General features: G+C 37.1%; 1 protein-coding gene across 1 annotated transcript in view; it reads left to right on the top strand.

Moving 5' to 3' along the window:
• Positions 1-7004: 7004 nt before the first annotated feature.
• Positions 7005-16335, top strand: part of PTPRR (protein tyrosine phosphatase, receptor type, R) — a 294565-nt gene continuing 285234 nt past the window's right edge. The window contains exon 1 of the mRNA XM_011929328.1: positions 7005-7521. Within this exon, the coding sequence (XP_011784718.1) occupies positions 7464-7521 (58 nt within the window). The 5' untranslated portion in view covers positions 7005-7463. The remainder of the gene's footprint in view (positions 7522-16335) is intronic.

Below are 16335 nucleotides of genomic sequence, written 5' to 3'. Positions count from 1 at the left end.
ATTATAGGCACGTGTCACCATACCTGGCTAATTTTTGTATTTTTAGTAGAGACAGTTTCAGCCTGTTGGCTAGTCTGGTCTCAAACTCTGGACCTCAGGTGATCCATCTGCCTCGACCTTCCAAGGTGCTGGGATTACAGGTGTGAGCCACCGCGCCCAGTCTCATTTCCTACTTATGTTTCTCATTCATATTATGTTTGCTTGACTTTTTGCTAGTGGTTTTAGTATCAGGGCAGCTCACAAAGTTTTTCTTTGTTTCTCAAAATGAATAAAGTATCAAAAAATGCACCCACATTTCTAAATCAATAAGGTGTTTATTTTACACCAAAAACATGGAATAAAGAGCAGATTTCTTAGTTGGTACATTAGTTGGCTTTGGATAGTCCCAATTTCTGAATCTTGTTAATAGCTTTGCTATCTCACAGTTGTATTTGAAATCAGTGAAACATGAATCAATGAAAATCTCTGGTGTAAAAATATTCACTTAAACTAATTTGGCAATTTGCCAACTGGATTTCTCTTTATATGTTTTATATATTTACAGACATGCTGAAAATTATTTCTGATACTGTGGGGTTTCTTTTTTCAGATTGGTTGAAATATCTATGGAATCTTGAGAGTCTTTGCTGTAGCTATTCCCTCTGCCTGGGAAGTTCTTTAACCAGGTGTCTGATCAGCTAATTTCAACTTCCAAGTCCTTGCTCAATGCTCACTTTCTCTACTTAAAGACCCTACTTCATTCTGCAAACTCCTTGCACTCATATTCTTCCCCCTACCCCACCCCCAACTGTCTAATCCCCCTTACTTTGATCTACTTTTTGTGTTTCTCATCGCAATCATCAATTTCCATCATACTATATAATTTACTTATTTCTTATATTTACTATTAAAGGTACATTTATTTCACTTACAATTTAAGCTAAAGCAAAAATGTTTGTCTGTTTTGTTCAACAATATATCCCAAGTACTTGATACACTTCCTGGTGCATCGTAGGTACTCAATATATAGTTTAATTGTTTGAAATCAAACAACATATCAATGAAATGTCAGCAGATAATTCCACTATTTTTGGAATGTATGTGATATAGTACATCCTACTATAACGTGACTTCAAATGACTTGACTTCACTGAACATAGGCACCAGTGTTTCCCTATCACATATGGTTTCTGACGAATGAGTCGAATTTAAGACCATAAACAACTGCTTCATTGTCTGGGTGTATTAGTGGTTGTGTTATAGTCAATGGACATTTTTAGTAAGATTTTCTCTAACTCTTCATGTTATAGAGGTGCAGGTGTCTAACAAGAAAAAAAAATTCCTTCTGAAATGCTTTGCAACCCCAAACTATATACTAATAAACAACCCCATTCTCTATTATAGACATCCAGCAGCAAGAATGAGGGAAAGGAATAAGTATTTTTCAAACGTTTAAACTTTTATTTATTTATTTATTTTTTATTTATTTATTTATTTATTATTTTGAGATAGAGTCTTGCTCTGTTGCCCAGGCTGGAATGTAATGGTGCTATCTCGACTCACTGCAACCTCCGCCTCCTGGGTTCAATGGATTCTCCCACCTCAGCCTCCCAGGTAGCTGGGATTACAGGCATCCACCATTATATCCGGCTAATTTTTTAATTTTCATAGAGACAGGGTTTCACCATGTTGGCCAGGTCAGGCCAAGTTTTGGACTCATGACCTCAGGTGATCCACCCACCTCAGACTCCCAAAATGCTGGGATTACAGGTGTGAGCTACTGCACCCAGCCTTAAACTTTTAGTTTTAAAGAATGAAGAGTCAGTGAGGGAGGCATTAAGGCCTATATTTGGGTGATGTTCTTTTAAATCATCTTGTAGTTATGTGATAAAATAAGGTACAGAAATGAGAGCAAGATTAAATGATCTAATCAACCCATAGTTAAAATCCCAGGATATTCTTAGTGTCCCAGGCTATTGTGTGAGTAAGTTGTTCCCAAGTGGCCTCATTCAAGGAAATCTAAAAGAATGGCCAAGCATTGCAGAAAATGTATTTGAATGCTCAAAGTACATAGTCTAAGCCATAACAGGGGGCTGTCACATCTGTGTACTGCTCAGGATGATGGATGGTATAAGTGCAGCCTGATTAGTGTCTTGGGATAAACAGAGAGCTAATGCAGGACAGTCAGAAGTTTGTAAATAAATCTATTACTGACATTTTAGATGAATCTGACCTTTGCAGTGCCAGAATAGATGACAATATAATACATTGGTACCAAGGGCTAGCTCCAAGGAAACTTTGTTGTCCATTTTGAATAAAATTTTAATGATGAACCAATAGCAGAATCTATAGGTATCTATAGCTTTTTTGCTTTTGGTATTTTGTGTTTTACTACAACAGCATAATTCACATATGCACAGAAAAGTTTATCTGCCTTATTTTAGGTACCTAATTTTTTTCCTTAGGATACATATTGCTGCCTTTGTGTGTGTGTGTATCAAATGCTTTAAGTGGAAAAATGTTACAAAAGTGCAACTGTGTTAAGTTATAAAATGTAATATTGTTATCCATCTTGAAGTCTGTGTCTTGGAATAAGAACACTGTTTTCAATTTAAGTATTAAAATAAGATCTGTCATTAAGCAGAGATGTTGTACAATACAGCTGATAACAGCATAGTGCTGGGGTTACCATACTGAGTTCTAATCCCAGCTTCACCACTTACCAACTGGATGGCTATAGGCAAATTACTAGCTTCATTGAGCTTCAGTTTTCTCCTCTATTACCAAAAAAAAAAAAAAAAAAAAAAACTTCACAGAACTCTTGTGAGAGTTCAATGTGATAATATGTATTTTTGGAATTGTAGTGCTTTTCCTCCCCTATTCTTATTGCTCCCTTGCTATTTCATTGTTTTCTTCACTGTATGCTTATGCAAAAGTGTAGATCATTCTTGTTATGGTTGGAAAAATACTAAAAAATAATAATGGTAAATTTATATACCTGAACATGATATTTTCATCTGTGAATTTCCAATTCATTCCTTTTCAACCTGAGCCATTCCACTATGAATATAGCTTAATTCAAATCAATTATTTACTTTGTAAAAAGAAATTATTTTTCTTCCTTTCTCCTCTTATAAAAAAGATAGCTCTCAGACAAAAGGAAATAGACTTTGGGACTGATAAAGTGACTGCATAAAAGATGGGAAAGGGCAAGCACAGAACAAATCTTAATGAGGTGTTGATCACTGTTACCTATTGTTCCCTTACATGTTCAGAAGTTCCTTGAATCCATTTTGTTGCTTTATATCTCTGCCACTGGCTCACACAATTCCATGGCCTTTCTCTTTATGTAGAGCAGTCAAAACCTACTTATCCAGCCAGACTCAGTTGATTTCCTGTTGCCCACCAGTTTCTCGCCTGCTGCCCATCCCCTCCTCTGCTCCCACCTTCCATAGAAGAAATCATTTCCTCCATTATTCTCCATTCCCTCTGAAGTATCTTTCTAACACAGTTCCTCTACGTATGATTTTACTTACCATCTTTGCTCACTAGATGGTAGGGCCCAGAGTCAACTGCCACAAGCGTGTCTCTCATTCTCCTGGAGATAATCTCCTATGAGTGTTCCTCACCACAGAGCTTTACTGTGGGGTCAGGTATCTCCTGCCCAGCCCTGATCTAATCATCTAATTCTAGTGAGCCACCTACAACTGAGTGTGTGTGCGTGCGCACACATGTGTGTATGTGTTATTAGAGGTAGTGTAATATAGTAGTTTGGTATCAAATTATCAGAGGTACATCTTAATTCTATCAATTTAATTTTTAACTGATTACTTACTACTTGATTTTGGATAAGTTACTTCTCCATGCCTCAACTATCTTATCTCTAAAATGAGCTCATCATAGTACCCTCTTGTAGAAATATGATAATGTTTAAATAGGACATCTAAATGCTTAGAATAGAGCCTGGCACACAGGAGGCACAATGTTAGCCATAATTATACTTAAATAATAGTAACCTAAATAAGTTAAGTAGGAGATCCTTGCAATCAATGGATCTGATTTCTCAATTTAAAGTGTCTTAAGGAAAGATGGCTGACATGAATAATTTTCATCCATTTATAGAGAAGTAAATATTGATGCTCATAATGATCAAATCCCTTTTGAAGGCAGGCTCTGAAAAGCTTCTTTCTTGCATAAATTTTCTCCAAGACTCACCTCATAAGGAAAAGAAATGATGCATCTTATGTGGAGGAAAAGTCCATATGATATTTTTAATTTATCTTGTCAAATGTAAATGATTCTTTTCTGACATAGCTCTGTAGGCCACTATTAATTTGTATGGTTCTCTCATAGTAATTTCCATGCTTCTTTGAATTACAACTAACTTTTAAAAACCCTGATGCAGTATTTTAACGAAGCTTTTATTCCGAAACACCAAGTCACCTTTACTAGTATTAGATCACAATTAAGGAAAAACAGCACCTATCGACTCAGAATATTTCTGAATGAGTTAAGTGGTTGACTTTTTCACTAATTGGCTAATTCACTCATTGCTGTTTGGCTTCATGAACAGCAATGAGTGAATTAGCCAATTAGTGAAAAAGTGAATTGAAGCCATTACAAGTATGATATTACATTGACTCACATAGGCATATGACCTTTTTTGTTACTTTATCATTTTTAAGTAAATTAATAATGAATGTCTAGTCACCAAAATTACAGCCCACTCAGGGTTATTTTTACCATGCTGAACTAACTATTCTAATGATATATCCAGCCAAACTGGAAATTGGAAAATTTTGCTGCTAAAGGAATTTTCATGCATAGTTTAATAATTCAGCTACCTGTAGCCCTGGGCAAAATACATTGCCAGCAGGATGCTTTTTGGCAAAGTCATAGTCAATTATAATAATGGAAATTTTAAATGCCCTACCAATAAATGTTGGAATTATCTGTGGAAAAGGAAGGGGTTCAGAACATTACTGCAGCATTGTTTCATTACCATAAGTAAGTACATTTTATTCTTGGAGACCTATGTAAGTTTGATAGTTAGTTATTTTAGGAAACAAGAAAATAAGAATAGTAGACCTGTTGTAAGTGGGATACAATTATTTTTCCCTAACCTCCAGCCCTGCAGCAGTTCTAGTACCAGATGTTAGACGAGAAGAGTTACTCTTCTAAGCTTTACAGACTGCTAAATAAATTATCTCAAAGTTTGATTCAGTAAGAATTTCAAAGAGTTAATTGTCAGTATTGAACTTTATCAACTAGTATTTTCATTCATTTTTGAGTATCTATTTTGCATGAGGCACTGTTCTAGGGAGTTGGGAATGTATCAATGAATAAAATCATCAAAGTTCTTCACTATTGGAGTTCAAATTCCATTTTTGGGGGAGTAAGGAAATAGATACTAAACAATGGATTTTATAAGTAATTATTTTGGTTTGTTAGAAAGTGATACGTAAATAGAAAAGTAAAATGGAGGACAGTGAATCAGGAATAGGAGAAGAGGTTGCAGCTTAGAGTGGTTTGGGTGAAATAATGCCACAGAAACGGAGTGTGCCACATGCATGGGGGAGTGGGGGTGGAGCACTTGCTAGAGAGGGACTGCATATGTCTCTATTTTCAGCAGAGAAGGCCTGTCAAGTTATTAAAAATACATCTCATTGTCTCCTTCTTCCACTTGTTGGAGTGCTTCCTGGCCTTGCTCTCAGAGCTGAAGATGACATAAATCATAAAAGAAATAAATGGTACCGTCTGGGCTTTCTGATCTTGCAAGGTGCCATCTAATTTAAGCTCTGGTGGATAGCCTATTTCTCATTAGCTGTCTCAATTCACAGAGGATGGAGAAAGAAAGCACTGAATGAGATGTGCAGCTCAACTCAATGAGCACTCGTTAGCCCCAATTATTTGGCTAGGACAACTTTATTCAATTTAATGGAATCCAAAATTCAGCAGTTCTTATGGAGCCTTCAATGTGCTGTAAAACAAAGCACAGATAAATGAACTGTCTGAAAGAATAATATGAGGCACTGCTAAACAAGTGTTATGGAAGAATAAGATCACTGTAATCTAGAGTTAGTTAGAGTTAGGGCTTTCTGGAAAAGTGAGACCAACATTACACCTTCAAAAACTCTAGTGTGGTGGTGATGCAAGTGGAGGAAAATAGGAAAGAGGCAACAACATCCATGAAGACACAGAGGCAGAAAGGGCAGTGGCCCTGGGATAGTTAAAAGAGAGAAGTCTAGCTGAGGGACTTCTTGACTTGACTAGCGGCAATTAGCCATGACTAATAACGCTTTCCACACTCCAAAGACTTAGATGGGGGGATAAAAAACCATCTACATTAGGCAGACTGTGGTAGCCTCCCTAGACCCACAGAGCTGAGACAGATGAGCCCCGGCACTGAAGTGATCTATTATCTTTCACCGTAAAGAGTACAAGGGAAACTAAAGATAATTACCTCCACAAAACAAAAAGATGTCTTCTTTTGCTTCAATCACATGGATATATTCTACTAGTCTAAAAGTATCGTCTTACTTCTTTCTGTCACACTGTGAGGACTTGAGTCAGAAGAAAGTTTAAATACAGGGATTGAGCTGGAAAGCGTGGAAAGAGAAGCAAAGAGGGGGAAGCTGTAGGAAGGACGAAGGCACCCGCGAGATACATGGTTACTGCTTACACCCAGCAAGCTGCCTTGGGAACGCTTCCCCCAAGCAGCCAGAATGCTCAGTAGTGGAAGACACCTCTATTCCTGTAGGCGAGTCCTGGGAAGCTGGTCAATCTGCAAACGCCAATTCTAGGCAGTGAGCTCGGTCCACTTGTAAATCAAGATTTGGGGAAAGAGTACGGTGGGTGGCATGGTTGACACTGTCATCAGCTCCCTCCTCTGGCTTCTCTGGTTATACCCCCATCTACTCTCACTCAGCTACACCCCACCCTCGGATTTTTGATGGACGCTGGGTCCCTAGTAACCACAGCAAGCGCCTCCCCCGCACTTCCTCCTTCCCCCACCCCTCACCACCACCACCCCAGCGATGGAGCCTACTCTGCTCCAAGCCGCCGCTAAGACCCGGAGAAGCGGAATTTCACTTTGAAACTCCCGTGCCTCGTGAGGGCCGGCGCTGGGCATGCTCAGTAGCCGCGGCGCTGCTGCTGGGCTGCTGGGCTGGCGCGGAATCCACCCTGCCGTCTCCGCCTTGGCTTCTGGGCGTCCAGAAGGCCAGGCATTTGCCGCCTCTGAGCGCTTCTGTTCCCCTTGCCCGCAACCTCCTACTCTTCTTCCTCTCTCCCTCTCTTAGGGAGGTTGAAGCCGGTGCTGGTTTCTGTCGGCGCCACAGACTGACTGCTCTGCAAACCCCAGCCGAGGACCTGCGAACGAATCCCGGAGACTAGAAGACCCTTGGCGGTGGCTCTTTCTAAGAGTACTTTACCTGAAGAGGGGTCGTGGTGGAGTTTCTCCTCCACCTCTCAATGCAAACACTATGTGGAGAGCAGTCGGCTTCCCTGCGCTGTGCCTGCTCCTTAATCTTCACACTGCAGGTAAGGGGTTGCCAGGCGTAGAGCCGGAGCTGTGCATGAGATGGGAAACTGCACATGCTTAAGGACTCTAGGAAAAGCTTGCCTCGCGAAGAAAGCCTTTCTAAAAAGGTAAAGCAGGACAGTACCTAACAGGAAAGGGGTGAGGGAGTCGTGCACCTGTTGGAAAACTGAGGCCGAAAACTTAAGCTAAAATTAGATCTTGATTTGTCTTTACTTTATATGAAACTAGTGAACATTTTCAGTATGAATGCAGGTTTGCTCCCCACTTCGCCTCCCCTCCGTCTAGATTCTGCTCTTGTTTCTAGGCTATGCACTTAACTGTCAATTTTTCAGGAGAGGGACAAGACATTCTGCTGGATGTAAGCTTTTCTACTGCAGCGGCTACATTCATAAGGTCTCTTGGTCTAGCGAGCGCTCATAGGAAGGCATTGGCTGTAACCTGATGGACCACATCTCCGCCCAAAAGATCGAAATACATGGTTCACATTAGTGATGCTGCTCCAGGCTCCTTTGGCCCCTGCTCTTGTCACTCGAAATTTCTAAACCAATAAGAGGAAGGAAAGGTTTCAAATAGAATCCTCTTGTCTCTTTCAGCACCATGGCTAGCGTCCACTGGCACTAAAAAATAAATAAATAAAAATAAAAATTACAGTTCCAACCCTGGGGTAGGCACTGTCCCTAGGACAGATTTGATAAGGTATAACCAAGAGTAACAATGAGACTGCTCCCAAATATAAATAGATTTGAGGCACCAGAATCAATATCAAGTCTCATGTGGAAGCAAACCTTGAGAAGTACCTGAGAGATACTATATGTGGTGTCCCTGCTTTTTGGATACATAGCACCACTATTTTATGCAGAGGACTTGCTGGGCTGAATTCCTTATCATTGTCACACACACATGAACCGAAATAAAATATGGCAGAGATATTTTAAAAACCCTGCTGTGATAGCAGTTGTCCATGCAGTAGTCCTGTAACAACCAGAGACTAGGCATTTTCCCAGAGTGTGCTTCCCATCCAATCACACATATCCATTCATTCCTTCAACCAACATTTGCTGAGTGTATACTATGTTCTAGGGGTAATGAGTAAAAATAATTGTTTGAAATTACAATCCTTGTGGTATCTTTTTTAAAAGAGTGGGTGAATTTTATTCTCTGTGTGCAATAGTGGGAATGAAATATGGTTCTTTCTTATTCCAGCTAATGCTATTATTTAAATGTATCATGAATCTTTTGAGCAAGTAATGCATAGGATTATTAAAGCTATTATTAAATACACATGTTAATTGTTATAATTATGATGTTATATTGTGGGGTTTTCAATAGTTCTTTGGTACATTTTGAAAACCAGAAAATAGCTATGACTTGATTATTAAATTATTTGCAAACAGCTGTAGTGAGTTCTTTCATTACCACATACAATTCTTCAATGCTGAAATGTGGGACAAAAACATACACATTGGGTTGAGTTTTATTTATAGTATTGCTTAATAATAGACTGATACAAACCTTCATTACAGAAAAATCTCAATTCTTACTAAGTTAGCAATGATTTAGTTGGTCTGCCAACAATATCAGTGTAGTCATTTTTTTCAAAACTAACACATAAAAAAGTTTAAAGATCACATTTAATACATCTTGAGTAATTATATCTTAAAAGTTATAAATAAACTTAAGCATGTGAAAAACATGTCTTCATTTACTGTAGATGAATATTTGGGATGAGAAAAATAGAGGACTTTTGCTCATCAAATAAGAAACCTAAAAGCTGGTAGCCCTAGATTATACCTGGAGCTCTGTCAAAGGGCATATTACCAAAGCCAATCCAATCGATCTCTACTTCAACTTTTTAACTGCAAAACAAAGATAAAAAGTAAGATTAATCAACCAATTTTAATTTAATAAGACAATGCATTTAAGGGCATTTTTATATTTCAATTGCAAGATGCTAAATATTTATTGTATTCATATTTAATATGGTGAAATATATTGGTGTTTTATCACAGTGGATTGCAAGTTTAATATTATAGTTCTCTTGCCAGTTTTATTTTAAATGCATTTTAATTTTAAACGCAATTTGTGGGTCACAAGCTGTCATCAGATTAAAATTTATCACAGTTATCTAATGACATTGTTAGGGCTTTTCATCAGAACTGAAACAAACGTAGCTCCTTGGTCTAAGCTTCTATACATTTGGAGATTAACAAAATAAGTGGACAGGATGACAAAGATCAAGAAATCATTAATATTTCTACTTGTTGAAGGTGTGAGTTTGTTACTTTTGTGGAAGACTTTTCTCTCAGGACAGAGGCCAACTTCATAAAGAAGGGAAATGAATTCTATACATTTACGTCTCTTTAATTGTAAAGCTAATTGATCCATTTTGGTTATGCCCGGGGTATCAGAAACTGCTTTATGCTGGTGGAACTGATGACATCTTATAATGCTTTAGAGATGGGAGGAAAGGGTTGATGGGATGTAAGTGTTCTTTTTAGCTATACTAGGAACTGTTGCCTTCAATATAACCATGCCCCTAATGATAAGTAGCAAATTGCTTGCAACTTGAGTGCCATCTCCCATTATTTTGGTTATGGTTGCCTAAGACACTGTCGGGGGAAAAAAGAAGATTACGAGGCTGAATTCTGGCTAGGGAGAAGTATGTGGTCTATAATAGCTGTGGGGGAAAAATGAGGAGTGGGTACAGTGCTGTGTAAGTGGCATCTCTGGGTAAATTAACACTAAAGGATTACTGAGCTTGGTTCTTGTTAGAGAAGCTAGACACAACTCTACCCATGGCAGCCGATTTTTATAGATCGCCTAACAAGGAAGCTGTGGTTATTGTCCATTCAACTGCTTATTTTACAGGTGAGAAAATGAAGATCTAGAGTATTAAAATGGTAGTTAATAGCATAGTCAGGATAAAAGCCCAGGTTTCCAGATCCGTGGCTGCATACTGTATAAAATTATACACTGGTTCTACAATAGGTGAGGCCACCATTGATTAAGTTAGTGGTGTGAAATACTTTTTACCTAACTGTCCTTATTCTTTACTCTTTCTGTGAACCAGTTTAATATATAAACTCCAGTTGAAAATACCACTTCAGGAATATTCAAGAAGGCAATTAAAAGCCATCACAATAATATGAATGGTAAAAAAACATTATGTGGAAGATCCACAGAGCTTATTTTCTTCAGCATTTCTCCTCTTTCTTTGTCCAAGGAAGCATATTCCATTTGAGGAGATATTATTTATAGGGTTGTATTTTAGTTGCAAAAGAGTACATTTTTGAGATATATTAAAAATTCTCATGTGAAAGCTTTCTTTTTCCTAGGGAATGTTTTGCTAACAAAATACAGAAACTGATTTCAATCCATTGCTTTCTCTTTGAGTTCTGGAAAAGGTTCTTTCAAATTTCCGTGTTGCTCTCACTATCAGCCTTTTTGAATGGCACAAAGACTGCCTTCAGTGTATCTCCTGAAACTATCTCTTCACTCTCAGAGAAGTGCATAGTCAATTTCTCTAGTCTCTGAGAAGAAAGGTACTCTATGATGTTGCCAAGAAGATATAGGAGGTGATTTGCAGAAGTACCACCCTCAAAAGAAAGGATAGACTAACAGGTAAATGATATATTTTAAGATTTTAAGATGTTCCTTAGAACTCCAGAATTTGCTTTTCCTATTGAAAATCACTCAATATAGACCTTACAATGGTCTAGAGTCTCTCTTCACATTATTTCTATGATATTATCTCTCACTACTTTCTTCTTTTTTTAATCTCTCTCTAGCCATATTTATCCTTCTGTTTCTAGAAGATGCCAGGCACTAACCCTTTCATATTTTTTTGCTTTTTTCTTTCTCCAGGTATCTCCATAACTTAATCCCACAATAATTTTAGGTCTTTAATTAAATATTACCTCCTTAGTGGGGTTATCCTATTTCATATTTCATCTTCCCTTCCACCCATCACCCAGATAAAAATTCTAGCATCCTTTCCCTGCTTAACTATTTTTTCCCCAGAGGTCTTCACCACTTAACATACAATTTATTTTACTTTTGTTTATTGTAGTTTCCCCTCTCTGTATTAAAATGTAAGCCCGTTTAGGGCACATATTTTTGCCTGTTTTGTTTATTGTTACATGTATTGGAGATCCTGGGCTACTTAGTACCTGAGGGCAGTTCCTGACATAAAATCTTTCTAAAAATTAAATAAATATGTTAAATAAATAACGATACAGTGATATTTCTGGTCTTTTCTTTTTGCATTTAATATCTTCTTAACACCCAGAAAAAACACACATAGTCAACTTTGCCACTTCTAGAATGGACTTAAATGGAGCTCCTTTGTCCAAAACTCATGTTGCCTCACATGCCCCCAAAACATACTGTCTCTAACAGATTTTGCTATCATTGTGAACTGAAGGGCAATAAAGGATGGGTTTCTGTTAGACCAGAGCTACTAATCAACTCAGTGAAAAAAGTCTTTCAAACTGATTGCCAGATGTTGTGCAGCCTAAATACTTTGCTGGTTGGCTGTATTTTCAGTTCTCAGTGAAATGCCTTGTACATGTAGGAATGGCTACAGTGATCAGCAAATTTACAAACAGAGAGTCCAATGCACTAGAAAAAACCGATTTGCTTCTTTGGTACTTAAGAGACATAGGAATATGTATATTTGAAATGACATATTTCTAGCACCTCCAGTAGAATTGCACCTCACATATTCCATTGAAAATCACATCCTGCCTAACACCTTGTAAAAATTCTGGGATGCATTATGCATATTCAGCCTTTTCTTCTTTATTTCTCACCTACTTCTCTATCAACTTCAGTCCTCATCCTATCATCCTATGGTTGAACATAATTAAATAGGTCATTATAAAGTACATTCTTGTTATCAATGCATTTCCATAGTACTCATCTATTTTGACCCCTTTCCAAATTTTAAAATTTGTCCTCACTTGAATTCCACAGACAGTCATTACTCCCTAGCTTCCCTCTTATCTCTCCAGCCATTTCTCAGTTTGTACTTTTAGGTCTTCTGCTGTGTATTATTTAACGGTCAGTGCTCTCTACATCTTGTCATTGATTTTTTGTTATTTTTCTCTGTATAAAATCTCCCTGGATAATTATACTCAGACATGGATGTCAAAGATTCCAAAAACCACATTTCCATCTCAGTTATCTCTCCTGAACTCTGGTTCTATATTTAAAATTACCTAGAAGTCATTGTATATTCCATAGTAATCTTTTTGTTGTTATTGTTGTTGTTATTGTTGTTAGAGACAGGGCCTCACTCTGTCGCCCAAGCTGGAGTGCAGCGGTGCAATCATGGTTCCCTGCAGCCTCGACTTTCTGGGCTCAAGCAATCATCCTGCCTCAACCTCAGAGAGTGCTGGGATTACAGGTGTGAGCCACAGTGCCTGACCCCACAATAATCTTATATTCAACTGTTTTTACTCAATACTTCTCATCACAATTACTCTTATAAATATTTCCCAATATTGTGAATAACACCAGGATTCCTCACAATGACCCAGGTCTGAAACGAATAATTCATCCTAGATCCTCCCTTTGCTACTTTCATCTTAAAGGTTACCAACTCTTCTCATAAGGTCTCTACTCTCCATGTTCATGTCACTGCCTTGGGACTGATCCTTATTTCTCACATAATATTTTGTGATGACCTCCTATTAAATTTATTCTTTATAATAATGTCAGATGTGAAACTCTTAAAAGCATACCTGATCATATTCTTTCTCCATAAAATTCTTCAATACAGCTATCTCCTTTTCTTTTAGAATAAACTCCAAACTCAAGGCAAAGTCTTTTGTGATGAGGTCTTTTCATCATGCCCTCCTTTGCACACTAATGTCAAATGAAGACAAAATTTCCTTTAGTTTGCCATGTCTTGAATCATTTCACGTACTGTTCTACTTCTCTTAAATACCAATACTCTGTTTCCTTATTTAGATGACTCTTTCTCCAACTTCAAATATTGATCAGGCATAGCCCACTTCGAGAATCTTCTTTTCTTGATTGCCTCACCTCATTCAAGTAGCTCTCCTACATTTCCCTTTCCAAACCTGTATATTCCTCTGTCAATGTACCTAACCTGTATACTGAAGTTTTTTGAGAACAATAACACAATTGCAGCTTTATTTCTATATACTTATTCCCTAGAACTATGCTGGTTACCTAATATGGCATCAGTAAGTATTCAATTAATGAATACATATATTAAATATATTTGGTAAAATGAATTATGATAAATTAATTTACATTGACCAAGAGATTATATGTCATCTTCATGACCATAAAGAAGATAATTGACTTTACTACTGTTCTCTTAATGCAGTTTACACTTATTGACAACAAGGAAATGGAGATGGGACAGAAAAATTTCTATTTAAATATAGTCCATAAGATAAGTTTGTGTCCCATGGGCATGATATTATTTGTAGTGTACTTGTATGCTGAACTCTTTCTAGATGTCTAGACATTCTTGCATGATTTTCCAGTACTACTTAAGAATAGAATGAGATTTTTTTTTTTAATTTAAAGAGCTCAGAGAGTTAGATAAGCAACATAGTATGATAGTTGTCCACTAAAGAATGGACCCCGAACTCCTAACCCTGATTACTGACTGGTTATTATCTACCTAGAGCAAATATAAGACATTTACACATTCAAAATCAGGTGAGAGTGTGAGACAATGGCTTCAATAAATCAAGACCAAAAATAATTCAACCCTCCTTTTCTCTCTGAAATAAAAACCAAACCATCATACAACATGTCTGAATATTTGAGTGGTTGTATACATTTTTCTCTCTCATTTTATGTGTATATGGTCTTTAAGGAATCATAAAGTTTTTGGATCCCACGCGTTTTTTCTTGTAGAAGTCATTCTTACACCTGAGGAATGGAGACTATTTTGTGAATTATTTAAAAATCACTTTGTGTGAGATGATCAGATCAAAAATCAAAAGCCCATTCATTGCCATTAGTATTAGAGATAACATGGATGTTATATTTTATGGTAAGTTTATTGTTAAATCTTACAAGTTGTTCTGTGAGTCAAATTCAAAAGCTAGTGAAAGCCATTTTTCCTTTAAAAGGGGATTTGAAAGATTCTACTTGGCCCATGAGTGCATTTTTCATCTTTAAGGCATTTACAAATGCTGACACATTTAGAGTGGCATTGATGTTTCCCAACATGAAGGATGTTAGTAGTTTTGAAAAAGAAAAATGTAATGCTAAAATATTATTTTAAGATCAAATTTTCTAATGCTTCTGTACCATATAATGTAACTATAAGTGCCTACTATAGTAATGATATCTGCCACAGAAAGACAATTAGCAAATTTATATCGTGAACATTAGCACTTTCCATATAAATCATTTTTATTCATAATGACTGCATAAACTTTCCTCATAATCAAATCTCATTTGATTTTAATATATTAAGATGTTAATGTCCATTAAAATTGCAGCCACATGGACCAACAGCAAAGCAAAACTGTTTATATTATGCAGCAGTCTAGATCTATGTCTAGTTGCACTGAAGCAAATGCCAAGTTCACTGGGGACATGAATTATTTTTTCCTATTTCTATTTTATTTTTTATTTCCTCTTATTTCAGATCTAAAGCAATGTCCATTTTCTGACTTAAATGAGAAGACTGACCTCAGGCAGTCCTAAACTACTATTCTTTGGAAAGGAGCACTAAATGAGCACAGAGTAAAAGCATCTCACAGTGATTCACCGGCCTGTACAACACTATGTACAGAGCAAGACTCTACAGCTATTTTACTGTACTAATGATCCAATTCCTGAGGCATACTGGAGAGAAAAGGAAGAATCAGTTCATCGCTGGGTGACTTTCACTTACCTGGGAAAAATGATCATACATAGTATCATAGTGAGTTAGGTTGAAAGACCATCAATCCATGAATGTAAAGGTATGGCTTTCAAATAATAAGCAATTTACTACTTTCTTTGTCTTCTTGACTCAAGGTAGTATTTTTAAAATTCTCCCTGAAGAAAATAAAGTAGCTTAAATAGAAGAAAAGAGAAAATTTAAACAAGTGGAAATGTCATGTTTCTAGATAACTTTTTAGCAGTATTCCATAGTAGTTGAGAGTTAAGTGGGATAATATATCCAAACCTGCAGTCTTAGTGAGTGTCATAGAGGTGTTAGGCATTATGTGATTAGACTAAGGAGATGATATATGGTTAACTTGTACCTTGGAGGAATTTCTTGTTCTTTTTATGTTTATGCCAATACTGAGTAAGCATACACACCTGGATAGATTTTGAGTTCTGAGTGCTTTTATTTTCAGTTGAGCCTTTTCTTGATAGTTTTCATCTGTATGCTATAGGCAGGAGCCTGACTATATGTGCAGGTTTGTAGTGAACTATGAAGCTCTAAAACATCTACCTCCCCGCAGATATCTCTCCCAATGCCTTTCCTAAAAGTTTTATCTAAACATGAATTCTAGCATCATGTCTTCAGCAAGTTCTACTTAAATGAATGTGAAATACAAATTTCTCTTGGATATGCCTGATTGTGACTGAAAATGTGTAACATTTACATAAACATCATAAATCTGAAATGTCTAGTTCCTACTGCACTGCCTTGCTTAGCAGGTGGTCTAGACTTGTCCTAGGATACATCTTCCTAATTAGTCCCTCTAGGGACCCACAAAGGGTGGAAAGTTCAAGCATGGACCAGGGATGTTGCTCATAGGTCTCTAGGCTTCCCATCTGTTGTCTACTCCTCTGGCCATCCTTCTTCTCTACTGACCAACTGA

The sequence above is a fragment of the Colobus angolensis genome, unplaced genomic scaffold (assembly GCF_000951035.1).
Source record: "Colobus angolensis palliatus isolate OR3802 unplaced genomic scaffold, Cang.pa_1.0 Scaffold80, whole genome shotgun sequence".
Lineage (NCBI taxonomy): Eukaryota > Metazoa > Chordata > Mammalia > Primates > Cercopithecidae > Colobus > Colobus angolensis.
This window is presented reverse-complemented; position numbering and strand designations above follow the sequence as displayed.